This window comes from Lissotriton helveticus, chromosome 2_1 (assembly GCF_964261635.1).
Source record: "Lissotriton helveticus chromosome 2_1, aLisHel1.1, whole genome shotgun sequence".
In the NCBI taxonomy this organism is placed as follows: Eukaryota; Metazoa; Chordata; class Amphibia; order Caudata; family Salamandridae; genus Lissotriton; species Lissotriton helveticus.
In genome coordinates, this window is record NC_136059.1 from 1,405,979,150 (window position 1) to 1,406,006,532 (window position 27,383).

Genomic DNA, 27,383 nt, shown 5'->3' on the forward strand with positions numbered 1-27,383 from the left:
CGTCCTGGTATTCCCCTGTGAGATAACCCCGGCAAGGTATCCGCAAGGTGAAAGCCAGGCATCCCACCGCGAGGGGCCGTTGTGGAGATTAAGCAAGCTATTGCCCAGAGTCGCAGAGTGTGAACCCGTGAATCGAGTAGGCACTGGAGCGAGAATTGTCGAGTCCATGGACATTTTAGGACTCAAGACCCCGCCGAGCCGGGAATTGAACCCTGGTCCCAGGCTGCCCTCTGCTTCCAGGTCTGCCTCCTCTAACCAGTGAGCCACACTTCTCCACCCTCGGGGCCGGCGCCGGTGAGGTCGGGAGGTCGACCGGCGCCGACCCGGATCCGGAAGCGGGTCCGGTGAGGACCTGCGGCGCCGGGACCGAAGTCGCCGGCGGCGTCGGGCCGAAGCACCCGGCGGCATCGGGGCCGAAGCGCCCGACCCGCTAGGGCCTCCAGCCGGGGCCGCTGGGCCCGAAGGCGCCGCGGAACCCGGCTGAGGAGGGAGGGACTTCATGGCCATGAGGTACCGCTCGACCTCCTCCGGCGTCGCGCCGTGCCCAGGGACCCGAAGGTGTGGGGCAGGCGGCGACGCTTGCGACTCTCTAGGAGCCGCGTGGGCGGTGTCGCCCGAACCCCCGGCCGCATCGTGCGAGCGTCGGGGTGGGTCAGAGGAGCGATGATGCCGCTCCGACCTCTCATGCCTCTTACCTGAGGACTTGGATCCCGACGACCGATGTCCACTCCCGGAGCTGCGGGGACTCCGACCCCGCGACCGGTCCCTCGACCTCTCATGGGACCGGGACCTGGAATGGCGCGGGGTCGACTGCCGGAGCTCGAGCCGCTTGCGGGACCGCTCCCGCCTAGCCTTCGACGTCAGGGCCCGGCAGTCGGAGCAGGTGCGGTCGTCGTGGTCGAGGCCTAAGCACTTCAGGCACCGGCGATGGGGGTCCGTGACCGACATCAGTCGGTCGCACTACGAACAGGGCTTGAACCCGGGCATCCCTACCGGCAACGTTGGAGTCGAAGACTCGAGTAGAAAAATGATCAAAAAGATCAAAAAGTTTAGTCAAAAAATGACTAGAGGTAGAGCTTCTCCAGATCTGCGCTAGCTGGTGCGGAAAAAAGAACTGACGTCAGCGCGCATGGGTGGCGTCCAAGTACTCCGACAACGTCATTCCGGCGCTAACGCCGACGGACGCGGAGCCGCAGACGATGCCTACCGACGCGCAGGGGTATTGCTACGCAAACATTTCCGGATCCAGTCTGACGCCTGGGGATATTCTAAGGTAAGGAATCTATCACTAACATGTCTCTTTCAGATATTACTAAATTTAAAAGTTAACTGGCTATCTTTTTTCACTTCAAGATGAAGTAATGGCCAGTGTAACCTAGTTAGTCAGGCTGCATTATTGTCTTTTTATCTCTTAAGTGTCTATGCAGGCCTTCCCGAAGAAAGGCAGCAGGTGACAACTTAAGATGATATATCTAATGAAGTGCTTCGGGGTCCACGCCCATGGGCGGGACTATTCGCATGATTATGACTATACACGGAAATCCCCTACAAGGCAACAGATGCATTCCACGAGAGCGATGTGGATAATAACTATCAATAGGGACCTATAGTAGTGGTAAGGATCTCCCCCTTAGTGCAAATTAGCTTTCAGTCACCATAATTCCAAGTTCAGCAATAATGGTCTTGTAGGAGGCTAACTGTCTTTCTCTAGCCACACCTCCAGTGGTGTGAGTAAATGGTCCTCCCACTGCTTGCTGTACAGGAAGATGACCTGTACTGCTAGTGAAATAAGCATGCCAGCGACATGAGGCCAATAGCTCTAGACAACACCCTACAATGCATAAACGTTTACAATCATTCACCTGCTTACAATCCGGCAATCTTCATGTAATGAAAGAGCATATACAGGAGGTGCACATGAAAACCACCAAAGGCCACTCTTGAATTACTTCAGCAGTGTCGCTAAATCATAATCCCATAGGTGGGGGAATTAGACCTGTAAGTATGTGTTCAAGTCATAGGCACACTCTAAATCTGCAAATTAATAAATAAATAAATGAATAATAGACTTGGAAACCACAGATTGAAGATGATAAACTTAAAAAACTGAAACATTGTTGTAATAAGCAGTCCCTTACACATACATACCCTTGCAAACATCAGCTATGAGATTACACAGCAGTGAGGGTACATTCCTTAGCTTTCATAGGAGAGTCAAGTGCCCGCTGTGTAAGGATACATTTATCCAAGATCATCATATAAATAAAGTAAGAGTGAGGTAAAGAAGCATGTTTGTTACTTTACAATACTGGCCTACTTTGCAGGTTGAAGCAGCAAAACTGTCAGAATGGTGTGGCTCTGGCTTTTTAAATTCCAGAAGGTTACCCTCCACATAGCCACTGACACAAAAGACTTTGTAACTCATCACATCCTTTGCATTCGGTTTCTGATCTGCAACAGGATCAGATGAGAGTTAAAGAATCGAAAGAACACAATCTTGAGAGTGGGATTCCCTTCACTTTATAATAATCATCTTGGTTCAGTATTTCCTGTTGCCACTGGAGTGAAAGCTTTACTAAGATCATAACTGTACAACAGGCGCATGGCTTGAAAAACACACAACATATACCAATAGAGAGAGAATCGGAGTAGTCACTAAACACTATGACCACCAATGTGTCAGTCGATGACTGCACTGCTGGACTAAGAGTCATCAGAGATGTTGGTGGAGAGACAGGACTACGAGGGGAAGGGTTGCCCCAAAAAGTGGGTAAAGATATGGCAGTAATGGCAAATGTACAGATGACTGTAGCCGGACAGCCACTGATCTTGGGTAGATGGAAGGAGACCACCGCTAGCATAGTTGCGATTGGAAAAATGAACTGGTGCTGGCAGTGGAAAAAGATCATGGTGAACCCACAAGAAACAAGTGGGTGTGACCTAAATGCTATGATGGATTGCTATTCAGTACTTTCAGTGGTCTTTAATTGTTATAAAACGAGTAAAAAGTTTATTAAAAAAAAGATCACTCAGAGAGGTATGTGGAATCTACAGAATGGATATATTGTCTGCAAGTAGTCTCCTCTATTCTCTCCAAAAAAGTGTTGCGTCATTTGACTGTTATCAGCATTCAGAACATTCTGTAAAATCCGCCACTGCCCAATACAACCTTGTTGGATTTCACATGCAATGTAAAACTTATCATCATTATGTTGAGGATTTGCAGCTGAGGCTACTTCTAGGAAAATGGATCAGATAATGGTGGTTGCACTACAGTTGAGTTGAATCGTTGTGTAAGACACTTGATCTCAAGTGCAATCCACCTTCCCTTCCTCCCTCCCTCCAGTTTTCTTCAGGACCAAGCCATCAAAACATCCAACGCTTTTGCGGTACATGGGCCCTGGTATTCAGGGATTCATGCTCCCTGGGGTCTGTAATAAAGATATGCATGTTAAAAATAATTCATTGCAGCACACTTTCCTGTCAGAAGAGGTTCAAAAGGGCTGAAGTAGAACACAGATCCAAATCATATGCAGATAAAACGTGTGTATTTCCTTTAAAGGTCATGGCTTGTGTACACTATAGTCGGTTTGTTTTTGGAGATTTATACAGCGCAAACTCGACCCAAAGGTATTGGAGCGCTTTACATGAGCACCAGTTGTGTTACACAAGGACACATTCATTTTTGGGGGGGCACAGGGAGATTAAGTGATTGGCCCAGTATCACAGGATGCTGAGCCGATGCCGAAGCTCGAACCCGGTTCGGCAGCTCTACCCGTAAGCCTACATCCTCTTCCTGTGAGGACTCTTCCACTGAATAGAACAAAAGGCTTGGGACTAAATTCCTGAAATAAACACAGGCACTGGTAATTGCTTTGGTCTAGACTCCAATCAGAGGGGCAAAAAAGACTTGCAAAACTGTCAGGATGTTGTGTTTTTCTGGTCTCATGGAAGATAGGCACTAGCTTCTTTAAAGTTAAAGGGGTTCTCAATGGAGAGTGTTTCTAAGGAAATTAGGACTGAGCTGCTACGTTTTGCTTTATAGATCTTGCCAGTATAAAAGATCCCCCTACATTTTGACAACTCTGTCTTGGAATATGAGGAGGACAGATGCCCGAATGGTTCGGAGGTACCAGCAGCAAAGCCACATACAAGCCATGTAGAAGTGTAGAGGTGGACTTCACCAGTAGCATATCCAGGAGTTCATAAGGGTTATGAACACGAATAGCATTGAATCCCAAAGCTTCAATGGCCAAGTACCTTCCAGGCAAGACCCTGTTTAAGACTGAAACTTAATGTGAACTTAAGATTGAATCTTTTGGGGTCACCGCTGAGTAGGTGGTGTGTGGGAGAAGCTGCCTCCAAGTTACTTGCTGTCCGTTGGGGAAGGTTCCTCACTTTACTCTTCTTGACAATACACACAAGGGACTTAATAGACGTATGAACCAAGAAGACATTCCACAACTTAAATGGTATTGGGACATCCTTTCCAGTGAAGGAGTAGAAGATGCTTCAGTGACTCTGTTGACGTGGTCATACCCAGAAAAATTCAGAGCAGTAGAATGGGAAAAAACATCTTAAAAAAAAACACTAAAAGCTAGTGGTGTGGTTTCGTGAACTCTATGAATAAGTTGAATGAGCTAGCACACCCACTGCTGGAATACCACAAAGACAATAGGAAATACAAGTCTTTCTCTTCTATACCCAGATCTCAAGATTACGGAGACGAGGCAAGGTGCTAAAGATCACCTTTAGCAGAAGACACAAAGACTGAAGAATGAATGTCAAGTAGGTCTCAAAGTTGCAGAACCACACAAACTACGTTTCTTCCTTGATATCAGAGTACATCGATACAAGTCGTCACATATGCTGAAGACACTTCGCTTCTGTTCACCTGGAAGAAACAGGAGCCATCTTCTTCATATGTCAAAATCTGTCTGACAGCAGTGTTCAATTGGCTCACTACCACCCAGCTTAAATGCAACGAGGATAAAACAGAGATTTTATTCTTCTGCGATTTTCCCCCTCTGTCTGGCACGACTTCTGGCCGGATGAGTCTCCCAGGCCCCCCCCTCGGGGCCTTCCGGTCAAGAACTTCTGGATTTTGTTCGACGAAAAGCTTAGTTTTAGCAGTCAAATTAACAAACTGATAGGAACATGCTTTGGCATACTTAAATTACTCAAAATGTTTCTGCCTCTTCTCCCCTTAGCAGCAAAAGAAACGGTCACATGAGCCCATATTGATAATGCCAATGCACTGTATGCCGACCTGCCTTGATACCTACTGGATAAACTACAGGTGGTCCAAAACGCTGCTGCTAGAATGCTTGTCAATCTCCCTAAGAGAACCAGTATCAGGCAGCAGCTGCGTAACTTACACTGGCTATCCATGAAAGCACAGGTCAAATTCAAAGCGCTGGTAACGGCTCATGCTGCTCTTTCCGATTTCGGTCGAATCTATCTTAGGAAGCGCTTCTAGTTTTATGCCCCTAGCAGGCATCTGCGCTCTTCCAATATGCTGAGGGCAAGCACGCCAAGATTCCGCTTTAAAAGGACAGGTGGCACGTCCATGGCCAATACGGTTGCGGTGGCCTGGAACTCACTCCCATTTGACTTAAGCAGCTTGCAAGATCCCAGCCAATTTAGAAAAACTTGCCTTTTTTTTAGAACATATTTTATTTGTCAAAATACACAGAGCGGAGCTCTGTAACCCAGAGGCTTCCATAGCATCAACATAAATTTATCAAGACTTTGACACTTTTCACATATACAAATGAAAACAATATTGAAGGGACTTGCAAATTCAATAATACAAAAGAGATAAGAAATAAACAAAACCCCCCATCCCACCGCACTGTTAGAAAAGCAAAGTAAAAAATAATACAGTCAGAATAACAATCCCACACTCACTACTATGCCCTGCAAAAGGGCACAATCCCACCAGCAGACCTATACCTATAGGGAAGAGAAAATAAAAATATATCCCCACCAAGGGAAGAGGGAGGGGAGTGGAAGAAGATCAGAACCGGCCCGGGCCCTGAGCCGGAACCTGCTCCAACTCTAGTCCTCGATAGTCCACCCAACGCTTCCAGATCTTATAGTGCTAACTGGGGCACTCCCTCGCTGTAAAGCTAGGAGCCTCCAAACCCATACAAAAATCCAGTCCTGCCTTCCAAACCGAGGCGGATGGTGCCACGGTCGCCTTCCATGCCCGAGCGATGTCACACTTGGCAACTGTAAAGCCCAGGAGCATAAGATGGCGTTTATAGATGTTGCCCCAAACATCATCCATCACATGCAGGAGCACCAGCTTAGGCGTGCGAGGAAGGTCCCAACCCAAAACCTCTGACAAACACATCATCACTCCCCGCCATAACTGCGCCAGCGAGGAACAGTCCCATATAGTATGAAGCAGAGTGCCCTCTTCATGCATACAACGTAGACAAACTGGGGAAGCTACCAAGTCCGCCCTATATAGCCTGACTCTCGTGAAATATACCCTATGGAGGTATTTAAACTGGATGAGCAGAAGACTCATGGCAATGGCTGCCCCCCGTGGGGAGGCAAGGGCCTCCACCAAGTCCTCCTCTTCGTGTGAGCCAATATCACCCTGCCACGCCTCACGAAGATGCTGCAGAGTTGGAGAGCTATGCGTGACAAGGGATTGATACATTTTAGAGATCTTATGGTCCTTCAAATCACCCATAAAAACGTTTGCTTCTACTGGGCAAAAATCGGCCAACTCCTCCAGTCCCTCCAAGCTAGGGGAAATAGCATGTCGAAATTGCAAATATTAAAAAAATTGGGTACATGGCATTTGAAAATCTTTCTGCTGTTCTTGAAACGACTTCAAAACGGGCCCCTGCATAACATCCCCAACACGGAGATCCTAATCGCGTCCCAACCACGAAAGCCAGACAAGGCAGCCAAACACTTTCCTCTTTAATTCACCCTTTCTCCCTTTTTGCTGAGTCCTTTCACTCGAGTAGCTGTGCGCGTTATAAACTTTATTAACATAAAGTAACATAACATGTATAGGGTTTTTATGGACAAATCACAGATGCTCAGGGTTTTAAAATCGAATACTAGTGCATTACTTTATTCTGCTTCTTTACGTAAACAAGGAAACATTTTAGCAACAAAATAGACTTCCATAACATCACAGAAAGAGGGACATAAATATAAAATACTCACACTTTTGGCTTTTTCCAAGTATTTTTTGTATCTGTCTTCCATTAGTTTCATTTCATCATCTTTCCTTTTTAAGGCATCTTGTAATTCTTCAATTTTTAATGCTTTGGGAAACATAAGAATGTAAAATAAATTTTACACATGTCTTGAAGATCTATCGTCATATACTATTCAACAACTTGGCTGCAACACAAAATAGAAGGTGTTTTATAAAGGGGCGCACATACAGCCTTTCTGATGATACTATCAGAAAGACAGAGTGGTCAATGGAAACCTCAGGGAAGCGCTATCTGAAAAAAATATATTGAGGAAGGATAGCAGAAAAACTACATGTTTGTTAACTATAGCAGTTAACTCTTGCAAGTTTCCAAATTGTTAAAGACCCTGCTACTAATGAGCATGAAATGAAAATGTCATGATAAAAATATTTGTAGCTGTAACAACTTGCAGATGTAAACTTCCTATATGGCCGTTAGAGCTAATTCAAAGCTGGGACGATTGCTGGCTGCATGTAGCAGCTATTTCCTGCTGCAGCTTTGACCTGGACAGACTGAGATCTCTGGGATAGGTGCACTGATCACCTTAGACCTGGGACAGCCTGAGATCTCAGGGATAGGCGCACTCTTCACTTTTGACCTGGGATAGCCTGAGATCTCAGCACGGTTCATCTTTGACCTGGGATAGCCTATGAACTATTAACTCTTGCTCAATCAACATTGTGAGTGTACTTTTTTCAAGCCCTGCTATTGTGGTACATGCTTTTCCTATTTTTGAAAGTTTTCCCAAATTGCCTGTCTCACCTTAAAAAAAAAAAAACATTGTTGTAAATACTGTATTTTTTGCCTTTGCCTCAAATTGTAAAGCGCTCTGATATCCTTCGGGATCAAGTTCACGCTATATAATACTTTATAAAAAAAAATAATTAAAATAAAATCCCTATATTAATCTCAAGTTTGCTAATGTATAGCTGCGCTACAACTGGTATCTGCAACTCTCATCAAAGAACTCCTCAAATATACAAGTGCAACTCACACAACTTTACACAATTATTTTGCATATTGCTTTCTGCATTTCCATACCAAAACAATGAGAGACTGTACAATGTTTCACTATTCAACAAGATAGTGTTTTTGTCTGATCCTCTTGCTATAAACTAACAAAACAATTACTGGCAAAGCCAATAGGTCTCACCTTTTGGCCTGGCAAATGATTTTTAGCTAAGCAGCATGGCAATGACCGCCAGATGTGTGCATGCGGAGGTTATGTGCATGACCACATAAAAAAAATCTGATCCTGAGTATTGTTTGCTCTGTTGGGAAACAGGTAATATTATAAAGAAAGGCCTTTAATAAGACCTAATTCCACCGTGCTGTAGGGCTCCGTAGGTGAACCATCCGCACACTCATAGAATATCTGGAAGCCACATGTGCTTGGCTCATGAATATCATGAGCGGGACAAATGTCATGCTTGTGAATCTGGGTCAAGTGCATTTTGATCTTTTTGGGCGTGTTAATGCTAAGGAGCTCAACCAGACGTTGATTTCAACCGCAGACTACGGTGGAAGAAATAGGTGTGCCTGCTGCTTTAAGTAGCCAGTGAGGTTATAGCAGATAATCAGGCCGAAAGTGCGCTAACATTTTCGAAAATTGCTTTTCAGACAGAAATATCTCATTGTCGCTACTACAGAGAACGATGCGCATAGACTCTACTTGTAATATATGTGTGTGAAAATCCCAGTCTGGTATCGTCATCATACTTGCGCTTTTAAAGTTGCGAGCCCTGCTTGAATTTAGCCCTCACACAGGCCCTCCTCCTTAGCAGCATATACCCAGAGACAGAGATGAAAACGTAATTGGGCTAGGCAACATGTTTTGGTTCTTCACAAATATATTGCGCAAATTACAACCACAGAGATTGCCCAGTCTGGTCAATCAAAGATTATATAGGTTTATAAACAGATTCCAAAAGTGGCGTCAACCAAGGTAGCTGCTCATTTAAGATTCATATGAGAAACTACTGTGCTGAGGAAGAAACCAAGGCACCTTTTACAGAGGTCACGAGCCTCTCTAGGTGCCTTCGATCAGTTGTACAAGGGTTTAGCGCTGATTTGCACAGAATATATTCTTCGGCGCAGGGGCAGACAGTGTGCGGGAGAAGGAGGCGCTACTGTGTGTACAATCGTCTTTTTGTGAATCTACATTCACAGCACTGCACTCGCCCCTCTTATAGTTTGACTGTGGCTCTGAAAGAAGTTGTAATTGTTATCATGCTGCACAGACACTAATCAGAGGGAGGGAAGGTAGCTATTTATTGGGCGCTGGCGTTTCATACATTCTTAAACATCTCTTGTTGGGAGGAAGCACCAGGCAAGGTGGAGTTGGGGGGGAAGAGGGAGTAGGTGAGATATAGTACCTCAAAATCTTCGGGAGAAGCAGATGGGCACGGATTATTTCGAATCAATCTTTGCTTGGTTCCTGCACCACGGAAATTACAGGAAATTATGTTTCACCTGCAGTGGCGAATTGAGGAGTTCAAGTTCAAGTTCAAAAATTTGTATAGCGCACTACTCACCCAGAGGGTCTCAAGGCGCTTGGGGAGGGGGGGTACTTTACTTATCGAATATCCAAGTTTTTAGTTGCTTTCTGAAGGAGAGGTGGTTCTGTGTAAGGCGGAGGTGGGTGGGGAGAGAATTCCAGGTTTTGGCCGCTAAGTAGGAGAAGGATCTTCCCCCCCATGGTGGATCTATGGATGCGTGGAATTGCGGCGAGGGCTTGATTGGACGATCGTAGTTGGCGGGTAGGAGGATGCACAGAAAAGTGACGTGAGGCCTAGCAAATTGCAAGCAACGGCCGGGCTCAAAGACCATTTTGTACTTAAAAGTGTCTCCCAGCGAGACACGTGCTAGCGCATGCTCTCGATGTATCGACCCTAAAAAGAGAGAGAAGCCTAATACGTTTGAAGCAGAAGAGTTCAATAAAGGTTCAGAAAAAAGAAGAGGACACCAATGTCAGTGGAAAGAAATCACTGGTAAGAACATGAGCAATTAGGGATGAACACCAGTTGAAATTCAACACAGAGGAGAGAAAGCACCACTTGGAAGGGACTTTTTGAATAGAGCAAATAAACACAGTTGGTATCTTCAATGTATTCCATTATGCTTGTCTTGTACTCTGTGCAGACAGTGCTTAATTTGTGCCAGTGCTTTCCGGCGCTTAGCACCGGAACTTAATTATCAGGGCCGGGTCTACGCATCTGCTGCGTACGTCACAGATTGAGGTCTTTTAAAATGTACCGTACTGTACTCGGAGCAGCCGCAGCGTGTTCACATCTCCCGAGTGTGAGTCACAGCAATTAACAGTGTTGCGGCTGCCTGTGAGACTTCCTAATCAAACTGCTTAGCCTGCCCTGAGGCAGTGAGTCTACCTGAGCCCAAGAGAAGATTCATTAATTATTATATATGTTGATCAGGCTGCCGCGGCCCTTAGTTCAGTGCAGTGTTGAGTTGACTGGTGCAATGTTGAGTTGACTGGTGCAGTGTTGCCACTTGCCGGTGGGTGGGCCGCGGGACAGACACACACTGATTTATTTGGGCGGGCTGGATTTCGGTTCTTCTGAAGGAGGTAGGGGCTGTGCGAGCAGCGCGCGCAGATTTTTTTCACACGGCCACGCCCCAGCATAACCATTACAGGTCACCACGAGGCATCCTCAACCTTGACGAAGTCAGCCCGATCCGACCGATGACGACCTTTGGCAGCCAGCATGTGCAGGCATCGCCGCATCCGCATCGATTAGCCTGTAGTACAGTACTACTGTGACTGTCTAGTAGCCAGCAGCACCCGGGCGCCGCCTAATTGAACTAATCAGTTATTAAACTGAGCAAAGGCAGTGCAGCCAGTGTGTGACCCTGCCGGCCAGTCGGGCGGCCCACCACGAGTAATGGTAAGACGCTAAGCAGCAAATAACTATCCTACAGTACTAGCTAAGCTAACTATTCCAATATACTGATAAATATGGTGTGCCAAAACCAACGCTGTTTTTTTTTTTTTTTTGGGCTAGCGTGGTGGCCCGGTTGTAACGAAGATCACCAGCGTGGTGGGAGGCAGCTCGGCTCTGGCGCTTCCATAAGAGATACGATTAGCGGTACAATCTCTATATAGGGCCAGCCGGGTTTAAGAATCTCGATATAGGACCAGCCGGGTTTAAGACAAGTATGTAAAAGGTCAAGGCCCTACCTGACCAGGCCCCAGCCCCTGGCTCACTGACTTGTCCTTGTCCAAACATCGCAGCCGGGCACGAATTAGTTTCCAGTCCACGAGGAAACAGTTTGGTTTCACACTTTCACTTTCTCACGTGTGGTCACCGTCACACTCAACACGCGGCTCCGTGTGGGTCCCAGGGGGACGTGGCACGAGCCAGTGTCCCCCTGGGAGAATTCGCGCGGTGGAACAGTCCACGTGCCGCGAGAGGGCAGGTTAAGGAAAGGGAGGGTTTAGAGGGGGTAGCGTAGGGCGGGAGGGACTGACGTCCCAGCGGTGACGAGGAGCAGTGTGGCATAGCTTCGTTTTGGTGCCGCTCTGTGTTTTCCTGTCACCTGAGAGATTCTCTACGCTTCAGGAAGCCGGTTTTTGCTGAAGTCGGAGCTGAAGAGCGTGTCAACATGACGGACGACGACATCGCGAGGGAAGCTGTGAGAGCTTTGCTGGTGGTAGGGAGAGGTGATTTACTGCGTCCTGGAGCTGCTGTGGACGGCGCTGAGGAACCGAAGCGCCCGAGGCGTGTGGCGGCAAGAGGGGTGAGTCAAGCAGTGGCTGCTTGTCTGCCGCAGTCTAGCCGCCCCTCCTTGTCATTGATTAATGCCACGGTTGCCAACATACCGCTTCCTCGTGCGCGCTCCTCAGGAAGGAGTGCTCGAGGCAAAAGAGCTCCACTGCGGGCTGCCTCTGCCCCAAGTGTTTTGAGGGGACGCCCTGGTTTATTATTGCAAAAGACAGTGAAGAGGGCTGGGAAGAGAGGCGGACAAAGCAGCGCCAGTGTTGTAAATAGCCCCCAGCAGTTTGTTGTGAATGAAGAACCATTGGTTATGGACTGTGCAGCAGGAGTCAGAGATACTAGCAAGTCGTCAGGAGTTTTACTTTTGCATAAAGAGGCAGCATTTGCAGGAGCGATACCTCCTATGGTTTATGCGATGAATAGTGACACCACCAATATCGATTTCGCACCGGAGGTGTGGGATGGTGGTCATGTTAGCGCGCTAGTGGATTATCCCACTGACAGTGAAGAGGAAGAGGCGGGGCAGTGTGAGCCGTCAGTGAACACTAATACACTGAGTTTGTGTGCAGTTTCCTTTGACAGCAGAGATCAGCTGCAAGGTGATGGTAATGGTCAAACGGTGTTGCTGCCTAAAGCTAGAGGTCCCCCAATAGAACTTGTCGCAGTTGCCCAAGCGCAGGATGAAGGCGAGGAACTATTTTTCTCAGACGCTTTACCAGAAGAAGTAGGTTTTTTGGACAAAAGATGTGAGGTGGGGTTTGTTGGGGTGGGAGGGACAGCGCATACTTATGCCTAGTAGTTCGGGCAGTGACGTTTTGGCGGTGTTTCCAGAACCCAGGCAACCACCGTGTCACCCGCAATTAGAGTTTGACTCTGTGTTGGGATCACAGCGGGGTCAGTGGGTGTGGGTTGAACACTCGCATAGGTCCAACAATAATTCATTTAGTGTACGAAAGGATCAGGTAACTGGTACGTTTATGGCGGTTCCTGACTGGAGCGGCGAGGAATTGTTAGCGGACTCTGGGATCATTTCTGTGTCTCAGGGTTCTTTCTCAGCTCAGGCGAAGCAAGGTGCGGCTTTTGGTAAGTCAAAGTATACCCGAGGCAGATCTTTTGCGGATTTAGGGGCTACGGCCGGGTGCTCTCAACAGAGTCCTGTGACCTCGTGGGAGACTTATGATGGGGCATTGGGGATGGCGAAATGCCAGGTACAAGTGTTGACAGCAGCAATTTCAATTTGGGGCAAAATTTTGTATATATGGTCATGATAATGAGAAGGTTGCTAATGATGTTGAAGATTTGGTTCAAGAAGCGGCTCCTGTATTGGTCAGTCAGGAATCGGGTAGCGGGGGAAGGGGTCATTTCACATCTGCTAGTTTTTTACAGAGATCTGTAGCGGATTTCTCCACAATTCACAAGCGACGTGGCGGACATCATGGGCGTGATGATCCTAAAGAATTCCAAAAACGAGCTACACAACTACCTTCAGGTAGGAACAGTTGGTGGGATGCGTGGTCTCGTCCTTTGCTGGGCGGCAATGTTGGTGTTCGTGGGAGTGGGGTTGCGGGGGGTTTTCAGGTTCCTTTGGTAGCAGAGAATTTTCATCAAGTTCCTACACAGTTAAGTGCAGTGCCACAAACCGCTGGGGTGCCATTAGTTAATTTCAGTCCGGTTATGAATGTGGCTACTAAACAACAGAGTGTGGTTTCGGGTTCTGGTCGGACGAAACTGCCTTATATGGGATTGGCTATGCCGTTGGGCACACAGGACTAGACACAAAATTTGGAACCACGAGTTTGTGGATGTTTTTAGATTATTGCACAGAGATCTGCAGGCCAAAGAAGGCTCGAAAGAAGAGGAGTTAGAATTGTCCCGCCGCCCTAGGGTCCCCAAAAACATCGAAAACTGGACGGCTGCCTTTGTCATTTACGCTAGTGTGTACTGTGAGAGGCATCCGGAGCGGGCAGTGGCGCTATTTTAATATATTGACATTATTAGGAGGGCGCACTTGCAGGTGGGTGGATATGCCTGGCTTAACTATGATGAGGAGTTTAGGGCCAGGTTAAGTATTTACAATGACAAGCCTTGGGGGGAAGTAGACCAAGAGCTTTGGCTGCAATGGATGTCTGTTCATCAGACATCGACGACCATCCATACAGCAAGTGGCATCCCCATCACTTATCGGCCCTTTCTACAGCGTCCCGCTCCAATGGAGGCGGGTGGGGTTGGCAGAGCACAGTTGCCGGCAACAGGAGCCTGTTGGAATTTTAACCGCGGTTCCTGTATCCGACAATATTGCAAATTCAAGCATGAGTGTTCGCAGTGTGGGGGGAGACACCCAATTTCACAGTGCTTTCCCAGCCAGCCACTTGGGGACCATGGGAGGGGGCAGAGGGGCCAGTGCATCTGTTGTCCCAAAAGGCGCCTACCCCAGTTAGACTACAGGCTATGTTACAGTATTTGGATGAGTACACGGATGTGGAAGCTGCCTCTAAGTTGTTTTGGGGTTTTAAACTAGGTTTTCGTATTGGTTACCAAGGCCCTCGTGCTCAGCGTTGGGCGGACAACTTGAAATCAGCAAAAGAGTTATCTCAGGTGGTTCGTTTGACATTGAGGAAGGAAGTGCAATTGGGCAGAATAGCAGGTCCTTTCCCTTTGTGTCCCCTTCCCAACGTGATGGTCTCTCCTTTGGGGGTGATTCCGAAGAAAGCAGAGGGTGAGTTTCGCCTCATCCATCATTTATCCTTGCCGGAGGGTCAGTCAGTAAATGACTTCATTGCTCCCGAGGATGCAGCTGTCACTTAGGCTTCAGTAGATGATGCCTTGCGTTTAGTGCGTTTGGCGGGTGCTGGTGCGGAAATGGCCAAATGTGATGTTCAGGCTGCTTTTCGACTACTGCCTATCCACCCGTTGGATTTTGAACTCCTTGGAATGTTTTTTGAGGATGCCTTTTATGTTGATCGGGTTTTGCCAATGGGCTGTTCCATCTATTGTTCTCTTTTTGAAACATTCAGCACGTTTCTACAATGGTGTTTGGTGAAGAGATCTGGGCATACATCTGTTTGCCATTACTTGGATGATTTTTTGTTTATTGGCCAGGCTAACTGTGATCAATGTAAGAAGGCGTTGGAGTGTTTCCAGGGGCTGGCTAAGGAATTTGGAGTGCCATTGGCTCCAGATAAAACTGCAGGACCAACTACCAAATTGACATTCTTAGCCATTGAGATCGACACAGAGGTGATGATGGCTCGCCTGCCGGGGGAAAAGGTGAATGAAATTAAGACTTTTTTACGAGAAGTGCTAAGTAAACCAAAGCTTCAGCTCAAGCAAGTGCAGCGCCTGCTTGGCTATTTGAACTTCGCCTGGAGAGTGGTGAGAGCAGGTAGAACGTTCTGCAGAAGACTTGGGTTTTCTATGTCAGGAGCTTCACTTCCTCACCACCGAATAAGATTGACTAAAGCTGTGAAAGATCACCTGGTAATTTGGCTGCGGTGTTTGGAAGATTTTAATGGTGTCTCCATCAATTTTGTAGAAGATGATACTGTGTGGCAGGTGCAAATTTTTTCAGATGCCTCTGGGGCTCAAGGCTTTTGGCTCTTTTGGGAGGGACGTTGGTGTGCTGAGCGCTGGCCGGAACATTGGTTACAGCAAGGACGTAGCATTGCCTTCCTGGAGTTCTTTCTTCTACTGGTGGCTTTACAGGTGTGGGGTGAGGATTTCAGGGATCGCTGTGTCCTTTTTCACATTGACAACATGTCTGTCGTGAACCTGGTCAACTGGCAGAGAGCTAGAGATGTACGTGTTCTGCAATTATTACGTTCTTTTATGTTGCAAACTCTTAAATTGAACATTGTGTTTAAGGCGAAGCATATACCAGGCATAAATAACTCCTAGCAGATGCTCTGTCTCGTTGTAATTGGCAGACATTTCGTGCGTTGGCTCCAAGGGCGGACAGCTGCAAGACGGAGATTCCTTCAAACATCTGGGCCCTGGGGGAGTGAGGATTGCTGAATTGGTGGAACATTCCATTGCTCAGTCAACAAGACGCAGTTACCGCCAGGCGTGGTCCGAATTTTTATCTTATGCTTCCTCACAGGACCAGGGTGGTGCAGTAGTTGGTAATGAGGAGTTCATGTTACGTTTTGTGCTGTATCTGATGGACAAAGGTTTGTCGCACACGACTATTTCAGGCAAACTTTCTGGAATTCCTTTTTATAGTAAGTTGTTGGGGTGGAGTTACAGGTTGGGTTTTTGTTACGTAGGATGTTGAAAGGTTTTAGCAGAAGCAAGGTTCATCCATCCACTTTACGGGAACCAATTACTTTTGATCTAATGCAACGAATTTTAGTTTTGTTGCCCAGTGTTTGCTACGATGAGTGGGAAGTAGTTAGGTTTAGGCTGGCATGATATGGCTGTTTTTTGGTGCTTTTCGGATTTCGGAATTGCTTGGTTTAAAGAATCAGATGGGTATTCTAACGTCTGATATACAAGTTTTGAAAGGTTTTGTTTTAAGGATTTGGTTACGACAGTCAAAAACAGATTAGATGGGAAAAGGAACATGGATCCAGTTGGGCGGGAATGGAGTGGTGGGTTGTTGTCCGTTGAGTGAATGGGAATCCTTTGTTAAGTCTCCTCAATTTCGGCCTGGGGTTATCTTTTGTCACCCTGATGGTGGTACAATTACTTGTTTCCAGTTATTAGCTGTTTTGAGGAAAGTATTAGCTTTGGCTGGGGAAAATCCATTGCTTTGTGGGACTCACTCCTTTGGAATTGGCGCTGCTACGGAGGCGTCCAGATTGGGTTGGGGGAGGGAGGATTTGCAAAAGTTAGGTTGTTGGAAATCGGATTGTTGTTACAGATATGTTCGCCATTGAATGCATTTCACTTTTGTTACTATACTGGTTAATTTTTGTTTCTTATCTTAGGTCGAGTTTTATCCTTTCCAAGGAGAAAGAGAACATGGATTGTAGGACACTCTTTTGTGAAATGGTCAGCTGTCTTTGCGGAACAACAAATTTGTGGAAGAGCTTTGGGGTTACACAGTAAAGACCACGAAGTATTGTGGAAAGGAGTTTGGGGAATGAAGTGGAGAGATCTTTTTCCTTTATTGTCTAAATTGGCTAATGAGTGGGGATTTCCAGATGTTTTAATAATACATCTAGGAGAGAATGATCTCGTTGAGCTTTCAGGTCTTTCGCTCATACATCAGATAAAATTAGATTTAGCTGTGATTAAAGACAATTGGGTAGGTACTTCTGTTGTATGGACAGAATTTATTTATCGACAGCAATGGAAGGGGGCTCGTACGCATTCGGCAGTGGAGAGAGCTCGTCGGAAGTTAAATAGAGCCATGAAAATATATTGCTCAGCAATGGGAATTACTGTTTTGGTACATGAACATATTTCAGGCAAAGAACTTCACTTGTTCAGAAAGGATGGCGTGCATCTGTTTCAAATGGGACAGGCCTATTATCTCATGGAGTTGCGGGATTTGTTGGCTTGTTTCTGGGGTGTCGATTTATGGTGTACTAACAAAGTCATCTAAACTGTTTTAACTTTTCCTATTTTGGGGTGGGGCAGGAAAACTCTCTGGTTTTCTTGGGTGGCGTTCTTTGGGGGGATAGGATAGTCTAGAGCGGACTTATCCTTTCCCTCTGGGGGTGGGGGGAGGGTAGGTGGAAAATGGCAAAAGGGAAAGATTTGAAGAGAAAAATATTGGTTTGGAATTTTACAATTTTGGGGATTTGCAAATGATGAATTGCTGGGGAATTTGTGGTTTTAAGTTAGTATGGGGAAATGTTTTGGGGAAATAGTCAAAGTTTGATTTATATAATAATAAAAGAAAAATGCGGAATTCTGTTTTTGACTGTCTTAAAATAAAAGTGACCTTTTATGCTATCCAGGAGATGTGTGGAGTGTTCTTATTGCGCGATAACCCCGGACCTTCCCTAAAAGATACGCAGGCACCGGCATTCCCTCTTCCTTCCATCAGCATTACATTTATAATAAAAAATTGCCAGAGATCTTACCTCTGCCCCAGATCGTACATGAAATAATCGGTCTAAATCCATGTCACACTCTTAAAATAGCACTTGCCAAGCTGATGTTATTTGACCTGCACGCCGTCTGGTTTTAGGAGATGAAGATAAGTCCTCAAAGCTAAAAGAGCCTGAAGTTAGCCACTTTGAAAAAAGTTCGGAGAATCCACAGCTAGAAGCAATTCTGTGAACCACATTACAGTCTATGTAAGTGTTTCACTCCCCCCTCCGAACACAAAGGGTTCGCTGAAGTCTCACCCTTTCCATTAATGACTGGTCTGTTATAATTAACCCTTGCACGGTATATAGGATTCCTGGAGGAAAGGTTTGTGACAGTGAATATCTCACAGCCACACCGGAAGGACCATCCTCGCTGAAAGGGATTTCAGGAAATGAAGGCCTTACACTTTTTATGACGCAGCTAAATTACCAGAGCATGACCTGATTCAGGTGCCAAATTATAAGCAAATCAGGTGGGAGGGGGGAGAAGCTTTCTGCTGCATGCAGCTAAGGCTTGGAATCTTCTCCCAATTGCAATCAAAAACAGCCCATCTTTACTTTCATTCAGGAAAGAAGTAAAAACCTGGATGTTTACCTCCGGTTAGAACTTAGTCTCAGCAGATTCCTGGTCTCTCTGCATCTACCCAGCGCCAAGACGCCCATGGGCAATCGTGCGCTTTATAAATTCACAAATCAAATCAATTAGTAGACGGTCACCCAGGGTTAATAATTGAAAGGCAATTACCTAACCAGCTTTGTTTTCTTTCCGCCAGCACAGCTATTTAGCTCACCGTTTTCCTTTGTGAATATTTGTTATTATACAGCAACAGAACCAGTGAACATTGAAAACTTCCCTTTTGGTGGAATTAATTTGAGGGTATATTACACTGCTGTTTCTGTTAATTCGTAAATGTGCACAACAATCACCTTTCTGAGGTGCTCGTTGAACAGTACTTAGTTACCAGTGCCCCGATGGCAGGGTACAAAAACAATTATGTATGCGTCTACGAGTCACTAAAATCTTAAACTGATGAAGATGGTCGGCCGTCCGAATTTCTGAGGCGTGCCGGGTCACAAATAAATCTTAACTGAAATAAACGACTCGAGCGCATGGCATGCGCTCCAAAAGAATTTTATTAAAAGGCAGTTTGTCCTCACTGGCCCAAATGCTTGGCAGCGAGACATCTTTAACTCCGTTATAGAGGTACTTGGGCAAGTCGCTGTCCCTGATAAAGCTGCAGTCCTGGACACATCTGTGAGAGACTCCTCACTGCAGTGCCACAGAAGATTTCATTTATTATAACAACACTGAGAGGCCCATTGTTGGGTGTGCCTCGATATCCTGTTCGATAATTCGCCAAATATATTACACACAGAGGTGTTGTCGGATTTTATTTGGCGCAACAACGATAGCCTAGTTTTGCCAGTAAACTGGGGCATTACATTACATGCCGATTTTGGTATTTAGCGCAGGCAAAATCCGCAGGTCCTGGGATTTTCTGGCATATTTCCCCGATTAACTGCTCCACGTTTTACCGGTTGGAATTTAGCCTGGCGATGTGGATGTCGCGATAAATCCCCACAAATCCTAGCCCTGCCCCTAATATGTGGGGTTACAAGTTACCACACGGTGCAAATTGCCACCTGCAATTATACGAGACCCCTGTTACTGCGATACAAAAGGGGATGATGGACGGAGCGTTTGAGCAAATCATCCCCTTTTGTATCGCCCTGTTACTGCGAGGCAACACCTTCAAAACTAGCAGAGAGATGTCTGTTATTGGAAGACAGATTAAGTCTGGCTGTGATGTTAGAGAGACTACTGCCAGTCATTGAAAAAGAGGTAACTTCCTCTTTAGGCACATCCTGCTGAACGCCCAGGCACCCAAGTTGCCCAACTGAATTGTACTGTGTGAGAGTAGTATATTGGGCGAGAGGCAGATAATTACCAGAATCAATAAATAACAAAAAGAGTAAAGACTGTCTTATTAGTAGAGGACTACTGTCTGCAATGTAACACAATAACTCCAATACAACAAAATACACCACTTCACTTACACAAATTGTGCTCTTATTAATGCTCTTTAATGACCCGACTGTTGAAACTCGAGGTGTTGCAAACCTTTTCCCCCCAACTGCAACTTACACCATCTATCACCTCTGCTCCCTCTTCATCCATGTGTCCAACTATACCAGGCCACACACAGTTTTCATAACTTTCAATCTCTAGCCCTGCACCTTCTGAGATGTCTTATTTGTTTTCTCCCCTCACACCTGCTGGGCTGTTTAGACCTTCACACTGCTTAGACAACCAGAAAACCCCGATTGGGTGTTTTCCGGCCCCACCACAACATAAAATCACCCAAAATCACTGATCCTTCTAGCACCACAGGTTCTTCCCCTAGATGCTTACCACCAGAGAGAGAGAGACAGAGGTAAAGAGGGGTGAGCCGTGAGGTCAGATACCAAGAGAGAGAGATGATGGAGCAAGAGATGGGTGAGGAGAGAAGGAAAGATATATATTGAAAGGCAAGTTGTTGAGGGAGGGATAGCAGGTAGAGCGAAAGTAAAGACAATCAGAATTAGAGGTAGGCAGGGGTGTGTGGGGGGTTAGAGAGAAAAATAGAAGCGAGAGAAAGAATACTGAGGACTCTACTATTATGCTCCCAAATAGGGCGTTGCACGTCTGTGATTGTTCAACAACTTTGAGCGATGTTTGTAATTTTTACGACTGCGACAAGTTTGTGGTGAAAATGTACTCTATTTTGCTGCATAGAAAAAATATTTCTCTAGTGTGGCCTGCAACAAAACTCTAGTCCAAATTATCTATAATACTTTGGCCTTGGATTCTGTTGTAATCAACTTGCATGTGCTAGATGTAGAATGCTATGACCTCATGAATTGTCTGGAGTGGGTTGTGAGCTGGATCTCTTGGTGGTTGCTCTGAATAAAGCTTTCTGCTGGACTTCTCATGTTTATGACTTTTATTAGATTCCTACTCCCGAATAGCATTACATTGAAGTTTATTTTTCAAATGTGTAAGTTTGATGTGTTAAATAAGTCTCCACAGGTGCTCACACCCGAACATAAAAGTAAAGTTATCCCTCACTACACCTAATAGTTGCAACAACACACAGCTGTTGCAGTAAGCTCAACAAAGAATCCCTGCCAGCACCACATATCTGGGATAGACTCGGGAATCAGGATAGCTTGCAGTTGTTTCACTCTTCTTACCATTAAACCCACAAGCCTGGCCTACATGCTGCCTGCAAAGTGCCAATGAGGCCTTGCTTAACCCAAGGCACGGGTCTGCTTTTCCTATCTGGGAAAGTGAGTTTCCCCATTTCGTGGGAGGTCAGATCACCTCGCCAGCCCATTCCTGAGATTGCCTGAAGATAAAGATCCAACCATACCGAATGTGACGGCAGGAGAAGGGTCCCTATTCGCAGTGCCAGTTGAAGATGAGGGTGGAGCTAATAGAGTAAGCGAGTGGAGATAGTGGAAGTGGGTGGGGCCAGATCAGTAGGTGTGGCCTCCAACAAATATTTTAGCACTTGCACTTCATATTTTACAAATCTGAAAATTACTAAAGAGAAGTAAACATTCTTCTACACCAACAAACTCAGTAACAACTCTCCAGGGTCAGAAGATCCCTTCAGTCACCCTGGTAAAAAGAAATACAGGGGTTTATTTATTTGAATAATGAAGATGGTCGCCTTGTAGGACAGCCTGAAGTCAGTTGTTGGGTTGGACAGTCTACTATTCTTACAATTTGACGATTCCTTTTCACTGTTCTTCACTTTGTACTTCTGGGGGACTCAGAACCAGGAAGGCCTATGTAGTGACATGTGAAGGCTTGGTAACAATCGTGAACTACTATTACAAGGGCCAGCTGCCTTTATCTGCACAGGTGACTGAAATAATTGATATAAGTGAGAACGATTAATAGTTGGATGGTCCGTAAATTAAGACTTCAAGTTCATAAAAAGGAAGGTAGGAGATAAATGTGTTCATATATAATATTACTATAAGAAATGCTCAGAGGTAAACCACTTTGGAGATCTATCTGGGAAAACACCTTATCTATCCCAAACATATCAGTTCCTTAGATAGTATAGCATGGGCTAAATGGGAAAATGTCTCATATGATGAAATGGTCTATGGGTAGCTAGCTATGTGTGTCATCCAGACTATAATCAAAATAATATGTTATTGATAGAGTAAGAGTAAAGGGATGGGTGTAAGGGTTGTGTGAAAAATTATGTAATACCTTTTCGCAGAATTATGCAAAAAATTACATGAAATCAAAACTGACATTGAGCACTATACTTCACTGCACAATGCATCCTTGCATTCATTTCAGATGCAAGGGCGCATTTCATGCTACAAGAAAAATAGCGCAAAATATGTGACGTTATCAGCAGCTGCACTCATTTTGGTGGTTCACTTTGTTCCCATGCTAAAATTCGCCCAGGGCTCATGACTAGCCTTACTGCCCCAACTCTGTTGAGACTAGACAGCTTTTATTTCCTTCCTATGCACTCTTATCATCCACTTGGGTCTTAAATGAGGAGCAGGCAATTAACAGAGGTAAACAGGCTGTGCGAGTGGGACAAACGCAGTAAACGAATGGAGAAGTGAGCAACAACACTAACACAAAGCACACATGATCCAATAAGGAGGTGCTCTCTACTGTAGGTACAAGCACTGACAAAGCCATCAGGACTAGCTTGGTAGAAAGTTTGTCACGAGTGACTGTGTGAAACAAAATAAGATCAAAACAAAACCAAAGGGGATGATGGACGGAGTGTTGAACATTGCAAGCACTCACCCACAGTCAACTGATCTGGGTTTAATCCATCATCATTCTTTAGCTCACTCCCCCACCTCAGTTCAGAAATGGCCATATGCAAATCAGTCTGACCCTGTGCCTCATGGGAACAGTCCAGCCCAAACTGCCAAGCCATGTCTTCCCTGGATCTGAAACAAGCATCCTGGGACCGGTTTCGGGCTCACAGCCCTCATCAGCCAGGCTATCCTGAATCCAGTGGCAAAGTGAGCAAGGGACCCACGTCTGGGCATACACTGCCAACTTAGGTTCAACAAAGCAAAACCAAAGGGGATGATGGACGGAGTGTTGAGCTTTGCAAGCACTCATCCCCAGTCAGCCGGTCCTAGGATACTTGTTTCCAGTCCAGGGAGGACCTTGGCTGGCAGTTCGGGCTGGACTGTTCCCATTGGGCGCAGGGTCAAGACTTATTTGCATATGGCTGGGTCCAAATTGGAATGGCATGGTGAACAATTAAACGATGGATTTAGGGGTAGATCTCTGTACTGGGGTGAATGTATGACATTGTTCTGCATTCTGTCCATCAATTGTTCTTTTTGCATTTGTCACCCCGAGTGGGACAGGTATGCCCAGACGTGGGTCCCATGCTCTCCATGCCACTGGAGTCAAGCTATCCTGGCTGATGAGGGCTGAACCGGCCCTAGGATGCTTGTTTCCAGTCCAGGGAGGACCTGGCCTGGCAGTTCAGGCGGGACTGTTCCCATTGGGCGCAGGGTCAAGAGTGATTTGCATATGGCTGGTTCCAAACTGGAATGGCATGGTGAGCAAAAAAAAAAAAAAGATGGATTCAGGCCCAGATCTCTGTCCTGGGGTGAATGTATGACATTGTTCTGCATTCTGTCCATCAACTGTTCTTTTTGCATTAAACAAAATATGATGGCAGCCAAGCTGGAACTCCATGCTCCTGGGCTTGGGATCTTTCATCGTTAACTATCCCTGTTTCCTGGACACCCGTACACCACAAAATGCTGCAGCACACACTGGAGTACACAAGAGCCAGAGTAGACCGAGTTTAGAAGTAAAGGACACCCAGGCCACCGGGAGACGGGAGTGTCAGACTGACACGGGGGCGGGGGGTAGTGGGAGGGATGGGGGGAAACGGGATAGTTTAATTTCTCTTTGTTTAATCCCACAAGACGTTGAAGGCAAACATAGGCATACAGTTAGGTTGTGATATGGAATGTAAACTGATGTTGAAACTTCGCTGGATACATGTCGAAGGATAATCCTGCATGGGTGGGAAGTTATGTGTTGGGGAGAAAAAGAAAAACACCGGCTGTTACACTGTAAGTCTCAAATGCATTGCCATATCTGTTTTCATACAGCTGTGAATAAAGTCTTATAAAAAAAAAACTATCCCTGTTTATGCCCTGCCATCAGCCTCTTTATCACTCACCATTGCAAGAAGGAAACTACTAGTGCACATTTGCTCGAGATGAATTCTGCTTACATGACAGATTCCACTTACATGCACAATTCAAGGATTCTTGAAGGCACTCTCCTCTCCATTTGCTATACCACAGGGAATTGGATCTGCAGATGCTCCCAGCGGATTGAAACGTTTACCCATGTTCCAAACGAAGGATGCCGAGCACTTGTGTTGCCTCCCCTCTTCACCTGTCCGGAGTGCCGTGAGTTGCCGCATCACTGATGCCTGGGGAGTTATCCTGGAGGTCACAGAAGATCCTCAGAGGAGGGTTTGGTCTGAAAGTAGTTTGGCTCGTCTCTCCCTTCCTGCTAACAGCCTGTCTGCATGCCCTGGTATGTTAATAGCCTACTTAGATTACATTTTGGGGGCGTCAGTACCAATTTGGGGTCTCTCCGGGCTATTACCAGTCCTCCATTTTAGGGACGTCTCTTCCTTCACCTAAATGCTGGCTTCATCCCAAGATTCCTTACACCAACTCTGAACTGTATTGCTCCTGGTCTGTTTCAGTCCTTTTAATTTTTACAAACAACACTAGTTAAATGTTTAGCCCCTTCCCCCACCTCAAAGCTTTTGGTTGTTTATCAGTTTTATGATGTTAGTCAAAGTTGGTTTCCTTTCCGGTGTCCACACGTTTGTTTAATCTTTGTTATACTGTAGGCACTTCTCTGGACTTCTGCGCTGGATATCGTACAAGTTCATAACCACCCAACGCCTGCCACAGCAAAACTTTGACTGCTGAGCCTTTCTGCCCAGGACCATTCCAGGCTACAAAGGAATGTGACTTCTTTTACTCAATTGAGAGAGCATCCAAGAGGCAGCTTTTGGATAAATGTGTGCCCAACACTTGTTTATAGCCTGTTGCATTGCAAAGTAGATCAATTCTACCCCTAAATTGTTATACCAGTTGCCACTATGGATTTGAACATCTTAAGTACGAGTGATAGCTTGCTGTCACAGGTAGGGCGCAATGCACTCAAGATCATATACCACCCTAACCGATATAAAAACGCAGCCAAAAACTTCAAACAAGCTACTTAAACGAAACCCTGAAATGCTTATTTCTGATGTCTACTTCTGTGTCAATAAAGGAACCGTAGTCACTGATTTCATCTTCACCAACAAAAAAGCAAAGTGGAGGAGAGTCATTGCCTCAATGCTCAGGATTAACACATCTAGGAAATCCTCACATGGCCTACAAATCTCCATTACACCCTCTCCGATCTTCATGGCTGAAGCTACCATCTCCCTTTAAAACAATGGAAATGTTCTCATTCAATTATCTGATCGCTCACAACAAGAAGTCCTATGCACACGCATACAGGTAAAAAAAACCAGTGCAACACATTTCTGTTGGTAAAGAATTGATGTTCTTTTGTGGTGTTCGTCTTTAATAGTAATTCCCACAACAGACCAGCCAACACATGTTTCGTCAATAGGGTGTTAAACCCTTGACTTCTACAGGGCTGTAATGTGTCGAAAAATATCGTAGAACTAATAACCAGTGATAATTTCGACCCGGTAGGTCTTAGAAGGTTCAAGTGTATACAATCAAAATTACACTCTGTGTCCATCCGTGGTGTGAGTCTTAATATCTGGTGAGTGACTCGTTAACTGTTTATACTGTTGTATTTTAAGGTTCAAGATGTGGGCCGAGTACGGCAAAGAAGACTCGAACCTGTATCCAAAATTCCAAGTGCACACGGCAAATCCAAGGCGGATAAAGTAAGTTTCTTATGGCGAGTACACAAGATGCCTGTAGCGTTTCCGGACTGAACACAGTCCCTGATCATTCTGGACCCCAACCTGTCAGTTACGACCCCCCCCCCCCGACACGTTGTGCTGCTTGTTGCATGCTGTCTTAGGATACTTATGCTGACTCCTCTCCCTATCACCACCTCTAGCAGTCCCTCTCTCAATCCTCATCCTCCTATGCCTTCCCCTATCACACCCTAGTCCGCACTACAACCCTTTAGGCACTGATTTACCCCCTCACCCCACTTCCCTGGAGACCAAATTTGTTGATCTTAGTCGAGACGTTCAGCTAGTTAAAAACCAATCTTCAGCACAACCTTACTGACGGCATCTCGAAGCTCAAGAAGCTCCTGAGATGCAACTTGACCTCTTGGGATAACAGAACACCACTCACCAAACAACATAACTCACCCCCAGTTAGATGGACGATCTACTCCTGGCATGATACTTCATACATCGAAAATAGAAAACTCAACCCTATCTTAATTCCATCTTCAGACCCCAGAGGGTTACTGATGCGGACATTCAATCCCTTCTGCTACCTTGTAGCTTTACTAACTGGAATTCATCACCCGCGCCAGTCACGATCCATTCTATCCCCACCCACCATTTCAGAGAACCTAGTCTCAACTACAAAACCTTGAACAAGAACAACCTACTGCATGGTCCCATAACTCACTGTGAAGCTTTAGTAACCAAATCTCATCTCAGGTCTATGCTTCTCAACTGCAAGTCCGCTGTTAAACACACAGCTGATATCGTGGGCGTCATTCTCACACAAGACCTTGACCTCCTCATATTAACTGAAACGTGGCTCATCAAGACCTCTTAAACTAGAGGGGGGGGGGGCTTAGCATGCATTTACCGTTCAAAGCTCACCCTAAAACACTCACAAACTTGGCTAATGCCTTCTTGTGAATACCTTTCTACTGAATTATGGAGCAAAGACAAGATAGTATGAAAACTACACACAATTTACCACCCACCGGGAAACAACCTACCTTTCATTGAGCAATTAATGGAGACCATCTCGGATCAGCACACCAACCATATCTTCTGAGGGGATTTCAACATATATTGGAATAACTCTATTGACCCCCTACTGAACACCTTCATGGCCTTCCTCATGGACCTCAACTTTACCCAGTCATAATGATACAACACATAATAGAGGCTCCATCCCTGATCTAATCATCTCTAAGGACAACACCATTCAACTTGAATCTCCAACTCCTTGCGATGGTCAGACCACTACCTAATCACCTTCCTCATCCTGGAGAAGGTGCTAACTAGAAAGGACCAACTCTTACTAATCATTACATACATTCCATGTCTAACATACTTTATACGATC

General features: G+C 45.8%; 1 protein-coding gene across 3 annotated transcripts in view; it reads right to left on the bottom strand.

Moving 5' to 3' along the window:
- The window catches only part of HOOK3 (hook microtubule tethering protein 3), a 1,014,571-nt gene that overhangs the window by 99,975 nt on the left and 887,213 nt on the right, over window positions 1–27,383 (bottom strand). For all 3 annotated transcript variants that reach the window (XM_078676339.1, XM_078676338.1, XM_078676340.1), the window contains one exon: window positions 7,195–7,295. In XM_078676339.1, coding sequence (XP_078532465.1) covers window positions 7,195–7,295 — 101 coding nt within the window. The remainder of the gene's footprint in view (window positions 1–7,194; window positions 7,296–27,383) is intronic.